A 19,212-nucleotide genomic window follows, 5' to 3' on the forward strand; every position below is an offset into this window, starting at 1 on the left:
GGCATCAAACCCTAAGGCAGGGAAACGCACAGTCTGGGTGGGCTCAAGCCTCTGGGCAGGTGGCGCGCTACCCCGACAAACTCACTGTGTCCTGCGCTCTCAGGTCCGCCGGTTCCCACGCTCCGGGCACTGCGCCAGCTCGGGGGTCACTACTGGCTCCTCCGGGGGCGATGCAGCATCACAGAGCTTCGGCTTATCCCAGGCCAGGGCGCCGACCCCCACCCCGCGGGGCCCTGTCTCTGGAAGGCGGCGGCCCCGGGTCTGGCTCACCCCTTAACAGAGGTTGGGCTCGCTGTGCGCGCCCCAGACACAAAATGACAGGCTTCCTCTGCGTGCCCCCACCTCACAAAGCGGTAGGGTCCAAGGACATTATCCTCATTATAAATGGGGTTCAATCGCACCGCGAGATTCTAAACGTTGGAGTCTGTGTTCCCGCCCCTAATCCCCAGGTGCTTATTTCATTAGCGGTAGCTGCTTTGGACGTTCCTACTGATGGATAGTTAGACAAAGGTAGTGACAAGCAGAGAAGAAAAGAAGCATCAAAAGCTAGATGAAGGGGGTGCGGCGCGTCTCCAGACACAAAATGCTGAGCCCTTCTTTTCCCTTCCCTCCCACCTCAGCCCTGAGCCCATCCCCAGCAAATCAGGCTAGCTGTAAATGGATATAGGTAAAGATGCAGGAGGTGATGGAGAAGGCGATGGCCGCGTAGATAAAGATGGAGAGATGCGGAAAATGGTCGAGATAGCAGCCCTCGTGCAGTGGAGGCGCCTCCTCCTGGGGCTGGAGGCGCGCCGCGGCCTTGGGGGGCTGCCCAGGGCGGGCCCCCTGCGCCCTCCCACCAGTGCGCCGACCGGCCTTCCTGCTCGCGGCCCCCGCCGACTTGGGCCGGCGGACAGCGGGGGGCTCTTCTGGAGGAGGCTTGTCAAACAGGCCTTCGGAGTCAGAGTCGGGGTCCGGGCGAAGCTGCTCGTGGTCCCAGGGTTTGCGCTGGAAGAATTGGTCAGCCATTGGCGAGAAGCGCGGCGAGGCGTGTCTGCCTGTTCCGGGTGGTCAGATCCGGGCAGGGTCGAGGCGCAGCTGGCGGCGGCGGCGGGGCTGCGACTGTATTTCTACTACCGGGGAGGGGGCGGCGTGGGGCGGAGCCGGGGAGGGGCGGGGGCTCTGCAGGGTCTGCGCAGCGTTTGTCTCAGTCGAGGCGGCTCTTGCTCCTGGCTCCCGCTTCAGCCCCCTGCTTGTTGCAGAGGTTGGCTGTACAGGTTCAATCTCCAGGACGCTCCAGGGCTGGCGCCTCAGGAGTCTGTGTGCAACCTGCCCCGTTTCCGTGGCAACCTGACGCGGGGCGCAGGAAGGAGGGGGTGCGAGTTGCTAACTGGGACCCAGGGGTGCGAAAAGGGGACTTGGGGCCAAAGAAGCGGAAGTGCAGACGGCCAGGATCCCAGCTCCGCGCGGGGCTGCCCCGAGGAGTTATTTCTCCTCTTAAAAGAAATATTGTGGGTTTTTTTGTTTTTTTTTTTTTTTGCGGTACGCGGGCCTCTCACTGTTGTAGCCTCTCCCGTTGCGGAGCACAGGCTCCGGACTCGCAGGCTCAGCGGCCATGGCTCACGGGCCCAGCCGCTCCGCGGCACGTGGGATCTTCCCGGACCGGGGCACGAACCCGCGTCCCCTGCATCGGCAGGCGGACTCCCAACCACTGCGCCACCAGGGAAGCCCTGTGGGGTCTTTTTTTAATTTAAAATTTTAATACATGAAAAATCTAATACATAATCTTTGTAGAAAACGTGAAAGTTAGAAAGCACTGTGGCAAAAAGAGTAGCAAAATAAAGGCGCCCACAATCCCGAGGCCCAGAGGTAGCACGGTTAACGGTGGTGCATTTCCTCCTGCTCCTCTCCCACGAACACAGTATCCCAGCCTTTTGGGCGTCTCACATATGGTTAGATTAGGAACAAGTACTTTCAAAGGTTGCCATACTTGAGCCTGTTCCCCCCCCCCCGCCCCCATCCCCAGGCTCCTCTTGGCATCCCGAAGGCCCTTCCATGGCTTCCACTGGTACTGCCACAGACTGCTGGGTACCACAATCTCCTGGCACCTCTGTTGCACCCAAGGTTCTAAGGCTGGTTGGTGTTCCTTTGTGGAATGTGGGGAGAGCAGCCACTAGGACTTACTTGGGTCCCAGTGGTTTGGAGGGGCACACCGGCTGACCAAACTCAAAATATCATCAGGGAACTCATTCCCTCCTGCAACTGAAAGGTCCAGGGGGAAGTGTGCTGAAACAATGTCACCAGGGTGCTGTCTCTCCATCTTACAGATTGTCAGGGACTTCTTGCAGGGCAAGAGCCTACTACGTAGTGGTAGGTACTCAGATAAAATTTGTTGAATGAATCGTAATGATTGAATGGCTGTTAGCAGCAGCAGGATCACATGCTCACAGTTTAGCAGGCTGGAGAATATGGAACCCACATACACTGTTGTTGGGAATGTAAAATGGTGCAGCAACTTTGGAAAACAGTACCCTTCTGAATGCCAGCCTCCTCCCTCTCTGGCCCTCTGAGCACTCCTCCCAGGCCCTGTGAGGACCGCATGGGGTCCTAGGAATACGCTTGGCTAGAAGAGGAATCCAGCAGGCCCCCCACCTCCCGCCCCCAGCAATCCTCTTAGCTGCAGGCTGGCCTAGGCCTGGATCCCACTCCGACAGGGCAGTCCCAAGTCACCGCCCAGAGGAAGGTCTAGGGGGGTTCCCTGGTGGGAGGCCAGGAGATCGACAGTGGGCAGAGGGAGCTTTGTACTCACCTGACATCAAGGCCACCTCTGCGCACGCCTGGGCGCACAGCCTGCTCAGGCCCGTCTGGTCCCAGGTGTGGATGGCCAGGTCCCAGGCCTGCTGCTCCCCGTACCGAGCCACCAGGCGTGAGGCCACCTCCATGCCACTCGCCATCTCTGGCTGAGCCAGGGCCACCCCGGGAGAGTGCCCACAGGGCTCCTCAACAGGCAGCCGAAGCTGAAACCCCTTCAGCCGCTCCTTCATTTCCTCCAAGTACCAGGCCAGCTGCCTCTGGGCTTCACCAGCCATCGCTGCCCGGCTATGGGGGCCTTGGGGATGTTCATGGGGGAAGGGGTGGATGTTGGGTGGTGAGGGGGTCAGGCAGGCAGAGAATAGCCATCTCCCTTGACCCCTACCAATGCAGGACTCATGGGGGATCATTGCTCTTCGCCTGGTAAACTCCTATTCAGCATTTATTTATTTATTTATTATTTTTAAAATTTATTTATTTATGGCTGTGTTGGGTCTTTGTTTCTGTGCGAGGGCTTTCTCTAGTTGTGGCAAGCAGGAGCCACTCTTCATTGCCGTGCGCGGGCCTGTCACTATCACGGCCTCTCTTGTGTGGAACACAGGCTCCAGACACGCAGGCTCAGTAGTTGTGGCTCACAGGCCCAGTTGCTCCGCGGCATGTGGGATCTTCCCAGACCAGGGCTCGAACCCGTGTCCCCCACATTGGCAGGCAGATTCTCAACCACTGCGCCACCAGGGAAGCCCCATATTCAGCATTTAGAATCCAGTTTTGTAAACCCCAGGGCATCTGCTGATGGATGGTGTTGGGAGAAGGGAGGGAAAAGGGAGTGGGAGGAAAAGCCATCGGAAGGAGGGGCCCAGAGGGGGCTGGGAGACACTGGAAGAGGTCAGGTTCCTGGGGGTGCCGGGATGGGCACGAGGCCAGTCAGGAGAGTGAAGGGGCTGGGATGGGAGGGTGGTGGGTGAGATGGGCGGGGTACCCACTGCTCTGTGTCCCTCGCAGTCTTCCTTCTCCTGGGACCTGGACTCCTGGGACCAAGACTTGAGGTGTGAGGTGGACAGGAGGTGGGGTCGGGGGTGAGGCAGAGCGGAGGGGGGCTTTCAGAGCCAAGGGGTGAGCACACAGCTGTCCATCCCTAGGTCTCTTCAGCTCTCTTCTGGCCCTGGGTCACTGACTGGGGAGAATAGCCCTGGCTCAGAGTAGGAACAAAAGTCACCAAGAGGAGCCATGTGGGTGTGTAGCCAGGGAGGGAGGGGCCAGGACAGGCATCTTTTGCAGCCTCTCAGTTTTCGGTGCTTCCCAAGCCCCAGTGCACATCCTGCTATGCTAGGAGGGGCACTGGGGTGTGTGTTCCAGGCCGTGGGAGCTGTCTGCTTCGTGGGCGGCATGTTTGAAGCACTCTTGTCTGAAAGCGGAACAGCCCTGCTTCATCACCCGCAAATCCAGGCCTCTGGGGAGTAGGCACAGGCTTTCTTCCTCTTCTGTAGAATCGGCAGAGGTAGGGGACTCCAGGTGGAGAAGCGACATTACCTAACTCATTTCCTGTTGTGTGATAGTTTCTGGAGATGCCTTGATTTGACCCAGGCTGGAGGGGCCCAGGCCTAAGGAGCTTCAGGCCCCTGGACACTGACTCCTGTGCGGCTGATTCATTTCTCTGAGCCTCAGTTTATTCATCTATCAAATGGGACATCGTAGGTTTGCAAAGAGGGTTGAATTAAATAAAGGCTCTTAGTAACCTTTAAAAATGTTAGTTTTGTTTTAATGCCCAAAAAGCACAGTGGAGGGACTTCCCCGGTGGTGCAGTGGTTAAGAATCTGCCTGCCAATGTGGGGGACACGGGTTCGAGCCCTGGTCCAGGAAGATCCCACATGCCGTGGAGCAACGAAGCCTGTGTGCCACAACTACTGAGCCTGCGCTCTAGAGCCCGTGCTCCACACAAAAGAAGCCACTGCAATAAGGAGTCCGCGCACCGCAATGAAGAGTAGCCCCCGCTCACCACAACTAGAGAAAGCCCGCACGCAGCAACAAAGACCCAACGCAGCCAAAAAAAAAAAAAAAAGGCACAGTGGAGGACCCTGAGACCCTGTGTGGGGAGAGGTATAGCCTGGAAGAAGGGTGTTTTGGTTTTTTTCCCTCTCCTGACACCAACTCTCTGGACACCAGCTGGGGGCCCTACAACTCAATTCACTTCTGACACTAAGTACCCGGAGTGAGTGAAGACCCCGCGGTTGAAGGGGCTCAGTCCCACAAGACCGCCCCCACTTCAGATGTCAGTTGCAAATGGGGTGCCCGGGTTCTCTACCCTTCTGTCTGGAGAGGTCCCCAGGACACCCCCTCAGGTTTGATCATTTGTGGGAACAACTCATAGGACTGAATAAAACAATTCACTTACCGGTTTCTTACAAAGGATACAGCTGAGGAACAGCCAAACGGAAGCGACACACAGGGCAAGGTTGACAGCTTTTTAGGGAGGTTTCATTATGTAGGCATGATTGATTAAATCATTGGCCTTGGTGATTAACTTAATCTTCAGCCTTTATCCCTGGAGACTGGGACCATTCTGGGACCAGCCCGCATTCTGAAGTGATCTAGGGTTCCCCAGCCCTGTCACCTCACTAGCATACAAAACACTTATCACACAGAAGTTCCAAGGTTTTAGGAGCTGTGTGCCAGGAACCGGGGGCAAACACCAAATATTTATTCATTTATTTTTCAATTTCTTAAAAAAATTTTTTTTTTACTGGAGTGTAGTTGACTTATAATGTTGTGTTAGTTTCAGGTGTACAGCAAAGTGGATGCTGCATATACATGTATCCACCCTTTTTTAGATTCTTTTCCCATATAGGCCATTACGGAGTATTGAGTAGACTTCCCTGCGCTATATAGTAGGTCCTTATTAGTTATCTATTTTTTTAAAAAAATGCTTGGCTTTGTTTGTGTGTTTGTTTTTGTGTATTTATTTATTTATTTATGGCTGTTTGGGTCTTCATTTCTGTGCGAGGGCTTTCTCTAGTTGTGGCAAGTGGGGGGCCACTCTTCATCGCGGTGTGCGGACCTCTCACTGTCGCGGCCTCTCTTGTTGCGGAGCACAGGCTCCAGACGCGCAGGTTCAGTAGTTGTGGCTCATGGGCCCAGCCGCTCCGCGGCATGTGGGATCTTCCTAGACCAGGGCTCGAACCCGTGTCCCCTGTATTAGCAGGCAGATTCTCAACCACTGCGCCACCAGGGAAGCCCTATTTTTTTTTTAAATTGTATTACGAGGGGGCTTCTAGAATTCTGGGTAACATGGGAGACCCCAGGTCTCGGAGGCCAAGCAGGCAGGGGGAGGCTGACAGAGCAGAACAGGAGCAGGGAAATGTGTTCCCTCATTGCTCATCTCCCCCCACTGCTCCAGCCACTTCCCCTCGGCTGCCAGGTCACCTGTGCTGGGGTGTGAGCATGTGAGCTTTAGTGCCCCTAAGCTATCAGACATGAAGTTGGGAGTCCTGGACCAATCTTGAAATTCCAGCATGTCGACAAGGCCAGCAAGAAGAGAGCGTGGAGGGCTGGGGAAGGAAGGCCTCAAATCACACAGCAGGTCAGTGGCTAAGCTGGGGTGGGAGCCAGGTCTCTGGATTCCCAGGCTAAGGATTTTTCCTCTTCCAGTGCATTCTGGGTCTGGATTCTGAGGCTGGCTCTGCCACTAGCTGACTGTGACCTTGGGCAATACCTGTCTCTGTATCTTGTCTGTAAAGTGAGTAAATGACCGCCAAATCCCAACATACTTGTGATGGTTAAATGAAGAATCATGAACGTGCCTAGCACAGGACCTGGGACAGCAGAGGGCAGAGAACCCTGTTACCTTCTCCTTCTCTTTAAGATCGTGGGTTCCTTGGAGGTGGGTAACTGAGTCTTGTCTTTTTTGGATCTAGAAAAGCAGCTCAATGCTTTGCATAGCATTGGTATTCAGATCATATATTTAACGGAGAAGTAATTTAAAATATTAATTTAATTGAATTTTACAAGCAGTGTGTGAATAGTTTCATCGTGAAAACTTCAAGCAATGCAGATTGCTTCATAGAGGTTGCCACTGTTCCCAGTGTGCTGTGTCCTTTCAGACAGACAGACACAGACAGACAGACACACATGTATCTACATAAAACATATAGCTTTGTTTTGTAAGACAACATGTGTTTTATTGTACAACAGGCTTCAGTTTTTTGTTATGTAATACTTGCGGCATGCAAAAGGATTCTGCTGTGAACATCCTTGCACGTGCCTTTTGGAATAGCTAAGGTGCCTTGGGATCGAGGCCCAGAAGCAGAATCCAGAGGTTACGCACCCTTCACATTTAAAAAAAATTTTTTTTTAATTTTTACATTTTATTTTACCCATTTTTCATTAAAATCTGATTTTTTCCCCAACTCACATACCTGATCTTTAAAAGAAATGAAATATTTCAACCATACAGAAAAAATAAGAAGGCAACATAAAGAGTGTTGAGCTTTATCAAATCATAATAATTTGGCATATGTGCTTTTTGTCATTTATTTTTAACATCTTTATTGGAGTATAATTGCTTTACAATGGTGTGTTAGTTTCTGCTTTAAAACAAAGTGAATCAGTTATACATATACATATGTTCCCATATCTCTTCCCTCTTGCGTCTCCCTCCCTCCCACCCTCCCTATCCCCTTCACATTTTAACAGAAACCATCAAACCACCCTTCTAAGTGGCTGTGACCACACTCGCGTCAAGCCGCTAAGGGAGCACTTCTCCCCCACACCTTTGCCGATGCAGAGGAAGCGCAGTTTCCCTATGCCAATCTCCCACATGGGGAAAGGAGCCTTCCTGGTGTCTGAACCTGGATTTCCCTGATGAGAGGGAGAGAGGTAGCACTGAACGTGGGTTTGGATGGTGGGTGGTGCCCGGGATGCTTCTGTTCTAGGACCCCTCCCCTCCTCTAGCTGCACTCACTCCCCTGGTGGCCTCATCCCGGCTCATGACTTTAAGTGTCTGCTGTGGGCTGATGACTCCTGCATTTGCGTCTTCAGCCCTGACCCTTCCTCTGAATGGCAGACCCTTTATCCAGCGGCTTCCTTAGCCCCTCCACTCAGCTGTATCACGGCCATCTCCAACTGAGCACCTCAGGCTGGAGCTCCTGACTTCACCGCCTCCCATCTTCACCTCGCCTTCCCTGTCCACTGGTTCTTTTTTTTAAAAAATATTTTATTTATTTAGTTTCTTTTAGTTTTTTAGCTGCATGGGGTCTTCATTGCGGCGGATGGGCTTCTCTCTAGTTGTGGCGCACGGGCTCCAGAGCGTGTGGACTCTGTAGTTTGCGGCACGCGGGCTCTCTTGTTGAGGCGCACAAGCTCAGTAGTTGTGGCGCGTGGGCTTAGTTGCCCTGCGGCATGTGGGATCTTAGTTCCCCGACCAGGGATTGAACCTGAGTCCCCTGCATTGGAAGATGGATTCTTTACCACTGGACCACCAGGGAAGTCCCCCTGCCCACTGGTTCTTCATCTCAGTAAATGACTGCTTGGGATAAAACACTGGTGTCCTCTTCGACTCCTCTCTTTCTCTCAAAACATGCATCGAATCTGTCATCAAGCCCTGCTGATACCACCCTGGTCCAGCCCACCGTCATCTCATACCCAGATCACTGTGTAGCCTCCTAACGCCCCCTACTCCCTGACTCTGACGTTACCCCTTTACTGTCTACTCTCAGTCAAAACCAGCCAGGGACTTCCCTGGTGGTCCACTGGTTAGGACTCCACGCTTTGTCTGCGCAAAACTTTCCAGTACTCACCATTTCACTCTGAGTAAAAGCCAGAGATCCCCCCATGACTCATGAGGCCTCAGATGATCTGGGCTCTGATATCTCTCTGGCTTTATCTCCTACCTCTGTCCCCTTCCCTCCCTCTGTCTCAGCCCCGTCTAGTCTCCTTTCTGTTCCTTGAACGCACAGAGTACACTCTCACCACAGGGCCTTTGCACTGGCTTTTCCGTCCTCTTGGAATGATTTCCTCCAGAGAACCAGAGGCTAATGTTTCCTCGCCTCCTATAAAGCAGCACCTACCCTGCCCCCGATCCCTTACCCAACTTTATTTTTCTGCACAACACTTTTCACCACCTGACCTCATAGATTTTTTTTAATCCTTTTATTTATTTATTATTTTATTTATTTATTTTTTGGCTGCATTGGGTCTTCGTTGCTGCGTGCGGGCTTTCTCTAGTTGTGGCGAGCGGGGCGGGGGGGGCGCTACTCTTTGTTGTGGTGCGTGGGCTTCTCATGGTGGCTTCTCTTGTTGCAGAGCATGGGCTCTTGGTGCATGGGCTTCAGTAGTTGTGGCACGTGGGCTCTAGAGCGCAGGCTCAGTAATTGTGGCTCACGGGCTTAGTTGCTCTGCGGCATGTGGGATCTCCCTGGACCAGGGATTGAACCCGTGTCCCCTGCATTGGCAGGCAGACTCCCAACCACTGCGCCACCAGGGAAGTCCCATAGATTTGTTTATTTGCTTATTTTCTGGCACCCTCACCTGCCGATAGACTGTTAGCCCCCCGAAGACAGACTCAGACTACTTTGTTCACTTTTGTGCCTAAGAAAGTGCCTGGTCCACTCTGTCAGCGCACTAAAGGCTGCATGTATGGAATGCTCATCTATTGATAGTTCCTCTTTATCTTTCTAAGCAGCTGCTCACTCTGGCCATTAGATGGCGCTCAAATACTTTCTGTGCATTGAGACACTGTCCTGTTTGGTTAACAGAGGACCCAGAGGTGCTCTCCCTCTGAGGTCTGAATTTTCAGTTATCTGTTTCTGCTGCTTTGGGTCTTTGCTCCTTCCTGATGCTTCATGGCCTTTTAGGAGCACGTTAAAAACCCCACTTTATTAAAATAATGCTAGTTTCTATTAAGACTTACCATGTGAGGGTAATGATACGTCTCACACCCCACTAGGGTAAAGTGATGTTTCTTTTTTATATTCAAATTATTATGACTTGAACCCAAACCCAGATAACTTCTGGAAATTGGCCTCCCTAAAATTTCCCAGCTCCCAGCTATGTCTGAGAGTGTTCCAGGTGTTGCCCCACGGGGATTGTGAAATTGGCCCTCAGTTTCCTTCCTGACCTCCTGTCTTACTACCCTGTGTTGCTTCTGTGGTCTGAGATGCTGTCTCTGTTCCTCTGAGATGCTGGGCCCAGGTGTCTTCTCTGATCCACCAATTCTGTGGGCCCTGCTCTTTTCCTGGCCTCTCTTGAAATGCGGAACAGGCCCTCCCCAATTCTCCCTGGCACAGCCAAGACCAAGATTGGAAGATATGACTTTGAGCGAGACCCTCCTGAAGGATCAGGATAAAGGCAAGTAACTACAGCAGTGGGTCACCTACAGTGACAGCTGCCGACACTGTTCCCAGGACCTGCAGGTTAGGGCTGCCTTTGGTGCCCCTTTCCCAGCTGGCAGCCTTTGTAGCTCCGGCTGGTCTCCATCTGACACTGGCAGACTCTTCTCCACCCTAAAATTCTCCAGTTACCTCCATACCAGGTCAATCTGGCTTCAGACCCACAGAAAGAGAACAAATTCCCCCCTCCCTCCCCAAGTCCACTCCCCTCCCAACACAGGCCCCAGGATTAACCTCCTTCCAGGATGATTGATATGGAAATCCTCTTCCCTTCAGATGTGTGGTTGGTCCAATAAGGCCATCCCAACAGTCTGACAATTCATTTCCCAGAAGTCTGAGTATTACAGGCTTAGATAAAACTGGGCACTGAACACCAATCAGTAAAATCATTTGTTAAAATATATAATCTAGTCCATCAGGTTTCCCTCCTGACCTTCCTTCTTCTAATCTCTCCCTCAATGTGAAATATCAGGACTTGGTGTCCATCCTACCATGGTCTGCTTTTAATTTCCCGCGAACTTTGACAAGAATACATACAGTAAGTCCCCTACATACGAACCTTCAAGTTGCGAACTTTCAAAGATCGAACGTGCATTCGACTGTCCAGTCACGTAAGTTAGTTCATGTGTCTGGAGTACACTGTCACGTGCGTGCATCCTCCACAAGTGGTTGTGCAGCTCGCCCTCCATCTCCATTGCTGACGATCCTTCAGCTCTACCATCTCCCACCTCCTCTCCCTCCTCCAGTCAGTAGCTCTTGTTGCCTGTTCACTCGATGCCAGCCCCTGTATGCCAGCTGTCGTACTGCACTACTGTCCTTTTCAAGGTACTGCGCTGTAAGATTAAAAATGGTTTATTTTTTGTGTTTGTTTTTAATGTATTATTTGTGTGAGAAGTATTATAAACCTATTACAGTACAGTCCTATATAGCCGATTGTGTTAGTTGGGTACCTAGGCTAACTCTGTTGGACTTTCAAACAAATTGGACTTACAAACACGCTCACAAACAAATTGGACTTACAAACACGCTCTTGGAACTGAACTCATTCGTATGTGGGGCACTTACTGTACACCCCCATTGCCATCTTCAAAGAGCCAACGATACTCTATAGGTACAAAGTATTCTTATTACAGATTTAGATTTAGGAAAAAAATCCAACCCACTTCTCTAAGGTAACCTGCAGGCATAGTTCTTCAAAGGACACAGTCTACTTACATCATTTACAAAGAACACACTCTCTCACTCTGAGTAACCTCATTTAAGGCTCAGCCAAGGGTGATGATTCGTGCCTGTCTTACACGTGTAAAAGAATCCACAATGGGATCCTCATAGAACCCAGGCAAGACACATCAAAGTCTCCACCCTAGGAGTAAGAAACCATGCATAACTTTCTAGGGACACTTTTTACTTTGAAAACATTTCAAACTTACAGAAAAATTGCAAGAGTAGTACAGTGAAATCCCCTATAACCTTTAGCTAGATTCCCCTAATGATTAACTGTATGCCATATTGGCTTTCTAACTCTCTCTGTACACTTACTATTATTTTATTTTTAAATTATTTTTAACTGATTATTTATGAATAAGTTGCAGATGTCATGGCCTTTTACCTCAAACGACTTCAGCAAGTATCTGCTAAGAACAAGCAAAGGACATTTTCTTATATAACCATAGTATGATGATCAAATTCAGGATATTTAACATTGATATAATACTGATATCTAATTACCTGTTACTTCAGAAATGACATTTCCCCCTTTTTCTTTAAGTTAAACTATTAAGATTACAAAAACAAAATGTGGACATATGTAGAGTTAAAAAGTAAAAATGTCCCTATAACTTTCCCCATCATCCCATCTACTCCCCAGGGGTAACCAGTGTTAGCATCTTGACATGAGTGAAGATACACTTCTCTACAAACTACATGTATAGGACATAATTTGTTTGCAAGTTGATTCTTTTTCTCTTAAACTATTTTGCAGTTCCTTCCATATTAGGACATATGGATCTGTCATTCTTTTTCTGTTTCGTAGTTGGTTTGGAATAATTGATTTAATCAGTCCAATGTGATGGAAATTTAGTTCGTTTTCATTTGCATTTTGCTTTCTACACATGTATGTTTTTGTGCACCCCTGTGAGTACCTCTAAGGGATAGATTGCTAGAAAAGAAATTTCTGGATTGAAGGGAATACATATTTTAAAATTTTGGTTCAGAAGTGTGCTTTTCTTGGGAACTCACTTATTTTTTCTCTTTCAAGCACTTCATCTAGCAACTGGCCATAGTGCCTCTTTGGTTTGTCCTCCGGGAAGTTTTTTTTTTTTTTTTTTTTTTTGCGGTACGCGGGCCTCTCACTGTTGTGGCGTCTCCCGTTGCGGAGCACAGGCTCCGGACGCGCAGGCTCAGCGGCCATGGCTCACGGGCCCAGCCGCTCCGCGGCATGTGGGATCTTCCCAGACCGGGGCACGAACCCGTGTCCCCTGCATCGGCAGGCGGACTCTCAACCACTGTGCCACCAGGGAAGCCCACTCTGGGAAGTTTTTAAGTGAAGCATTTGGTCCATCTCTTAAAAACATATACAAAATATAATGTTAAAGCACATGCTTCATGTACCACCTTCACTTTTCATTTCATTTTATCTCCTCCCTGTCCCCATTTTAACTTTGCTTGATATATGTAGCAACTTCATGCAATTCTGTTTTACTTTATATCTCTATATGGATATAAATTTGTACAACGAGTCCTTCCAGAACAAGATGGCCTGTGAGTACATAAAGTGGTTGAATTGAGTTCTTTTTTTTTTTTTTTTTTTTTGCGGTACACGGGCCTCTCACTGTTGCGGCCTCTCCCGTTGTGGAGCACAGGCTCCGGACTCGCAGGCTCAGCGGCCATGGCTCACGGGCCCAGCCGCTCCGCGGCATGTGGGATCTTCCCAGACCGGGGCACGAACCCGCATCCCCTGCATCGGCAGGCGGACTCTCAACCGCTGCGCCACCAGGGAAGCCCCTGAATTGAGGTTTTTAACGACTGTCCTGGGAGTGGGGAGTGGGGAGTGGGGAGTGGGGCCAATGACAGTATCTATTGAGTGGGATCCGCTTCACGCCAGGCACTTTGCGGAGCCAGGTCACTTCATCTTCCCAGCAATTTTCTAAGATGGGGGTCATTGTCCTTGTTTTGCAGATGAGACCAGACCTGAGAGACTCCACAATCCACGTCCTTATCCCTGTGCCACCTGCTGCCTCCGCTGATGTGTTGAAAGGTGACGGGTGAGTGTATTCACCTCCAACAAGCTTATTGGCTCATCACTCCCAAGGCTGCTTTTAAAAGGCAGCTGGGATGCGGGTTAGCTTATTCTGGTCCTCACCACTGGGGGAGGCCTCAACCTCTCAGAACACACCTGTGTCCATTCCATTAAGTGGACTGTCACTTCCTCCCTCCCCCTGGAGGCTTTGAGCTGGGAAATACAAAGGTTAGATGATGACCTCTGAGTGTACGTATCCAGCTCCTTGGATGTCAATCAAAGCAAAGGGGCTTTAACTGAGGCAGGAGGATCTGGGATGAGCTCTGGGGTAGGACTTCTGCCCAGTGAGAGGTGCTAAGTGCAGGAACAAGTTATGGGAGGTAAGTGTGGAATTCCCCTCTAGGAGCCTTTAAGAACAGGCCAAATCCTCTGCCATCTGAGGCTAAGCGTAGAGAATTGATGAGGCCCCTTGTGACGGCCTCGCTAAGCCTCCTTAGAAAACTACAAATCTGCTATGTCAACTTGTCGTTAAACTCCATTACTCAAGGCTCTCTTTTCCCGACAAAATTTTCCTTGGCCATCAGGTGGTGATAGTTCAACAGAAATAAGACTGTACAGGACTTCTTAGAGCCACGAGAGAAAGCATTAAGAGCAGTTTAAGAGTGTGGTACCAAGACAGGGAGACCTTTCTGGATCTCCTGGGCTCCTACTCTGATCACTGTTGGTCAGATCACAGGGCAGGGCCCCGCTGGCCAGTGAATCCTGGGCGGATGAGGTGGGTGCACTTTCTCAAGGAGGCATGGCCTGGAGCAGTCAGACCAAGGCCTTTTGATCTGCAGCGTTTCTCCCAGACTAGGGAGGTGTATCACTCCACGGGTAAAAGACCTACAGGGAGAAGCCACTGATCTTTTATTTTGCCTGTCTACTCCCTGGACTGTTACTTTTTCAAGAGCAGGGATTATGTCTATCTTGTACACAGCCATACTTCCAGCACCTAATGCAGTGAATTAGTTGTATGTACTAGAAGCTCAATATATATTTGTTGAACAGAGGACTGAATGAATAGTAAGCCAGTCCCTGGCTTCTTGGGGCTTTACCAGTACTTGGCTTCCTTGAGCAAATTGGTCCTTTACCTTCTTGCCTTTTTCCTCAGGGTTTTGCCAAAAAACTTGCACAAGACCTGTGGCTAACACATATTTGCTGAATTATGGACTCCCTTGACAGTATAACTGTGCCTCTTGTGGACACCAGGGATCCTGCTGAGTTTGGTCCAGAAGAGTGGTTCTCTCTGCATGAAGCCAAATGGGTTAAATGCCTCAGTCCTCATCTGTATCTATTGAGGTTATTTGGTTTTGATTATTTTTTCATCTTATACATTTTGTTTTTGTTTTAAATTTTTATTGGACTATAGTTGATTTACCATGTTGTGTTAGTTTCAGGTGTACAGCAAAGTGAATCAGTTATACATATACATATAATCCACTCTTTTTTAGATTCTTTTCCCATATAGGCCATTACAGAGTATTAACTAGAGTTCCCTGTGCTATACAGTAGGTCCTTATTAATTATCTATTTTATATATAGTAGTGTGTATATGTCAATACCAATCTCCCAGTTTATCCCTCCCCGCCTTATTCCCGGTAACCGTAAGTTTGTTTTCCACGTCTGTGACTCTATTTCTATGGAGTTTTAAGTTCTGAATTCCAGTCCCTCCCATGTCACTACAGTGAAGGGTGTGTGGTGGGAAAGTGGCAAGAGGTGGTGCTGGAGAAGCAAGTTGGGGCCAGACTGTGAAGGGCTTACTGTGTGAATTCATTTGGCAGGGAGTGTGTTTGGTCAATTTCTAACAGTGTTCTGCACAATTCCAGGCAAAAGTATGTGCTCAGTAAAAGATGCATGATTTCTAATTGTGCAGGACTGTGCAGAAGGGGTGGAAAATGTAGACCTGGCTCTAAGCTCAGCCCCCTGGAATGGCTCAATTAATACTCTCTGAGGGGTAGAAGAGAAAGAATCCCTGTTTCCGTTGATTTCTTATTTGTATTTGTTTACCCACATCTGGACTAACTAAAGGAGCCGGTTCTGGGTTCTTCCACGTTGCTTTGCACTATCTCAGAGGAAAATGGCTCAAACCCTGTAAGCTCTGGTATGATGCAGAGAGCTCTGATGTCAGTGCCCAAAGTGCGTCAGCAGCAAAAACGTCCCCAAGGTCAGGCCCCACCAGGCAGGGAACTGGGCATCAAAGGCAGGCCCCCCTCTCTCTCTCCAAACTCTGGGGCACCCACTCTCAGGACTCTGGTCTCTGCACCACCTTGGGAAAATGCTGAAGCTACAGAGGCCCATTGAAAGGCTCTGTGTCAGGTGACCTGCCTCTCCTTCATCCTTCGCACTAATCTGCCCCTGAGCCATAGCCTGCATCTGCCCCTTCTCTCCATCCCCTCTGCTTCTCATCATTTCTTCTCTGGATTCCTGTGATAATCAGGTCTCAAAACTCTACTCCCTGCCTCTGGTCTCACTGCTTCCAACTCATCCTCCACATAGGCAGCCAGAGACATCCTTCTAGAACACAAACCTATTCATGCCACACCCCTGGATAAACCCCTCTGATCGCTCCCCATTGCTGTGTGGCGTTCCAGGTCCTCTGACCTCCGTCCACACTTCAGGTCTTACCTGTATCCTCTCCCCGTGCGCTCCCCACTCCAGCCTCATCTTGTCACTGTCCCTCAAGCCACCATGTTCCATCCTCCACTTGGCACCTTTGGTCAGACTCTTCATCCACCTGAGATGCCTTTCTCCTACTTGGTGAAATTCTCATCTAAGGACCAGTTCAGATGTCACTTCTTCCTGGAAGGCTTCTTCCATTGTCCCAAGCACAGTTTCTTCTTAGGCCTCACATAAATTATTTTCTATCATAGAGGGCTGTGCTCTTGTCTGTCTCCCCTCCTTCAGACCATGAGCTCCTTGAGAACAGGAATTGTACCTTATTTCTTTCTGTGTTCCATTCCTCTCACTGCCCTGCAGGGTGCTTGGCACATATTTGGTACATAATAAGTACCTGGAGAATTGTAAAATTAATTGAGCCCACAGGATGGACACAGAGACTGCCTTGTGGGGACAGCCTTTTCAGTCTAGAAGGGCAGACAGAAGTTGAGAAGGGACACGATTGAAAGCAATGAAACTGTGAGAACAGAGGGGGTGGTACATGAACTACTGGGGTGTGTCTGTCCCTTGGTGCCTTGCTTTCAGATCCGTGCCTGCCCTTCTCCTGCAGCTGTTTCTCAGGCCCCTTGGCACTGCCTTCTATTTTTGGCAGGAGATTGGAGCCTGGCGGGAAGGGAGAAGTCAGGGCATTTCCCCTTCTCTCTGCTGTGGGCAGAGGAGGGCATTTCTGGCCATGGCTGAGTCTGCATGGCTGTTCCAGATCCCTGCTGGACATACCTGTCTCCGTGGTCTCGCTTCCTGCTGGGCAGCCTCTGCTGTGGTCCTAGCTCGGGCTGGATGGTCCTGGCTTCTGGGTTTTGGTAACACCATCATCCCCCCTGTGTCCTGCAGCCCTTGGAGGACGCTGGCCTCCTGCTGTTGTTAATTTTGGGGTTGCTTCATCATTCCTGTTTGGCTTTTTAGCTCTTTCATCCCCATTGTGGCCCATCATCTGTATTAAATTCCCTGTGTTTGAAATACTAGAATGGTTTCAGTTTTCTTGATTGTCCATTGCAGTCTTGCTGAGACCAGCTGAAGCTTCAGCCCTGGGGTTCCTGGACTAGCCTCTGTCCTTGCTTCTACTCACAGGGGCCACTTGCCTTAACCAGAGTTTTCCTGGAAGGCAGCCATTAGAGGTCAATATAAGAGCCAGAGTGGTGCCCTGTCGTCATATGCCTTATGATTCCCTTTGGGTGATCTTGGAGATCTGATCCTTGGCTGAACCAATTTTTCCATGCCTTTTGGTTCCTATGAAGGAGGATCTTAGATCCTGGAAGGACGAGGTAGGGGTGGTGGTGCAAGACCACAACCCACATGTAGCCACTACTTTCAGGAAGCTAATCTCCTTCTGTGCCTCGACACTTAGAAGAAAACTGTTTGAAATACATTCAGAGGGTAGTAAACTTCTGGAATTCATTATGTCAAGAGCTGGTGTTGATAGGATATATAAAATCCTTCCTGAGAGGCCTGGCTGAACTCAACAATTGATCTGTGTAGGATTATTAAGGGGAATGAGTCTGTCATGTGGCCATCCTCACTGTGGAACAGTGATAACGTATCTTAGGGGACCCCACTGGAGCCAGGACCTGGGCTGGGTGGCCCCAAGGCTGACCCCATGGGTGGTTCCCACACTCCTTTGCAGGATGGCAGGAGGTGAAGAGACTCTTCCAACTTCTGGTGGAGTTAAAGATGTGTGGATTGAGATGAGAAGAGTGAGGCTGGAGAGGAGTTAGATGGGACACTTGAAGCAAGTGGATGGGACCAGGTGCAAGCTTCCCTTGGAGTGGAGAAATGCAAATATTGAAAGCTTCAGTTTAAGTCAACATGACTGTTATTGGGCAAGGAGATGGGAAATGAGGAAGAGCACAGACAGGGTGAGGAAAAGAGATCTGGAGACCAGAAAAGAGAAGGCCATTTCCGCAAGGGTCATTGTGGAGAGAGTATGCCAGCAAAGACAGGAGCTCAACACAGATGACCATGCTATAAGATAGAAACTTTTGGGACCTCCATGGGCCAGGTATGTGGGAACGCAGAGGTGAAAGTGACATAGTTCCTCACTCACGCTCTAGTTGTGGAGACAGGTAATAAAAAAGATGGTCATGATTCCATGCGGTAGGTATTCTCGTGCGTGGTGTGCCCATTGCTACGGAAGTTTGAAGGACTACCCGGGCATCCACCAAGGCCAACTTGGGAGGTCAGGGAAAGCTTCCAGGAGGAAGGGACTTCTGGGTGGAGTCTTGAAGGATGAGTTTCAGTTTTCCAGGACAAGAGGAAGCAGTGAAGGTGTGGAAAGGTGTTGAGGGCATCCGGAGGGTGGTACTCAAAGGCCTGAAGTGAGTGAGAGAGCAGGGCCAGTCTTGGGAGCTGGGGTGGAGTAGAGAGCTGCGTGGCAGAGTGGTGATGGGAGTCCTCTGAAGCGAAGAGGGGAGTGATGGTGGAGTGTGTCTTGAAAAGCCTGATGCTACGCTAGGAGTTTGGGGACTGCTCTCCTGTGAGCAGCGGGGAGCTGAGAAAGGAATGTGGCAGAGGAGTGATACACTCAGATTTGTGGTTTCGAGAGATGAGCCTGACTGCAAAAGTTCAGACTGAGGCGGGGAGACTGCACGGGTGCTTGCGGTCGTTCGTCTGAGACTCTAGTCTGGCAGACAGTCAGGTCTGGTCCCGCCTCTGACCAGGATCCGTGGGACTCCAACGGGGGCAGGCGTGAGAGAAATGTCAGGGCTGGCCAGGCTCTGAGATGGGCATCCAATCTCGTGCACAGAGTGCTCTGTCCTCCACAGCCGACGTGGGTCTGGCCGGCCGTGACTCAGGGGGGCGAGTGCTTTGCGGGTGGAGGCGAAGGTTTAATAGCTGCGATGAGTTGTGAGAGTGCGGGCTTCTCGGGAATGGGTGTGAAGGAGGCAACCGCACACAGCTCAATTCCTTTATTAACTTAATGAGTTTGGCTGCTTTCCTGGAAATGCAAGTGCCATTTGGCACCATCACTGCTGCTTCAGAAAGGGTGTCATTAAACTGAGAATCTGTAGGAATGCACAATGGTGATAAACGAAGCTGCCTGGGAGATTACAGAGCATCATGCAGACTTTGCAAGGACCTTCAAAATGG

At 50.2% G+C, this 19,212-nt stretch overlaps 1 protein-coding gene across 1 annotated transcript; it reads right to left on the bottom strand.

Moving 5' to 3' along the window:
* Positions 1-642: 642 nt before the first annotated feature.
* Positions 643-1,094, bottom strand: SMIM48 (small integral membrane protein 48). The gene has a single exon (XM_022596034.3). The coding sequence runs from the start codon at positions 1,006-1,008 to the stop codon at positions 643-645; it is 366 nt and encodes a 121-aa protein (XP_022451742.2). The 5' UTR covers positions 1,009-1,094.
* Between the last annotated feature and the right edge of the window lie 18,118 nt (positions 1,095-19,212).

The sequence above is a fragment of the Delphinapterus leucas genome, chromosome 19, assembly GCF_059928025.1.
Source record: "Delphinapterus leucas isolate spDelLeu-1000000601 "Yukka" chromosome 19, BTC_Dleu_Yukka2, whole genome shotgun sequence".
In the NCBI taxonomy this organism is placed as follows: Eukaryota; Metazoa; Chordata; class Mammalia; order Artiodactyla; family Monodontidae; genus Delphinapterus; species Delphinapterus leucas.

Coding starts and splice junctions, on each gene's coding strand:
- SMIM48 (XM_022596034.3), bottom strand. CDS start 1,008: ATGGCTGACCAATTCTTCCAGCGCAAACCCTGGGACCACGAGCAGCTT.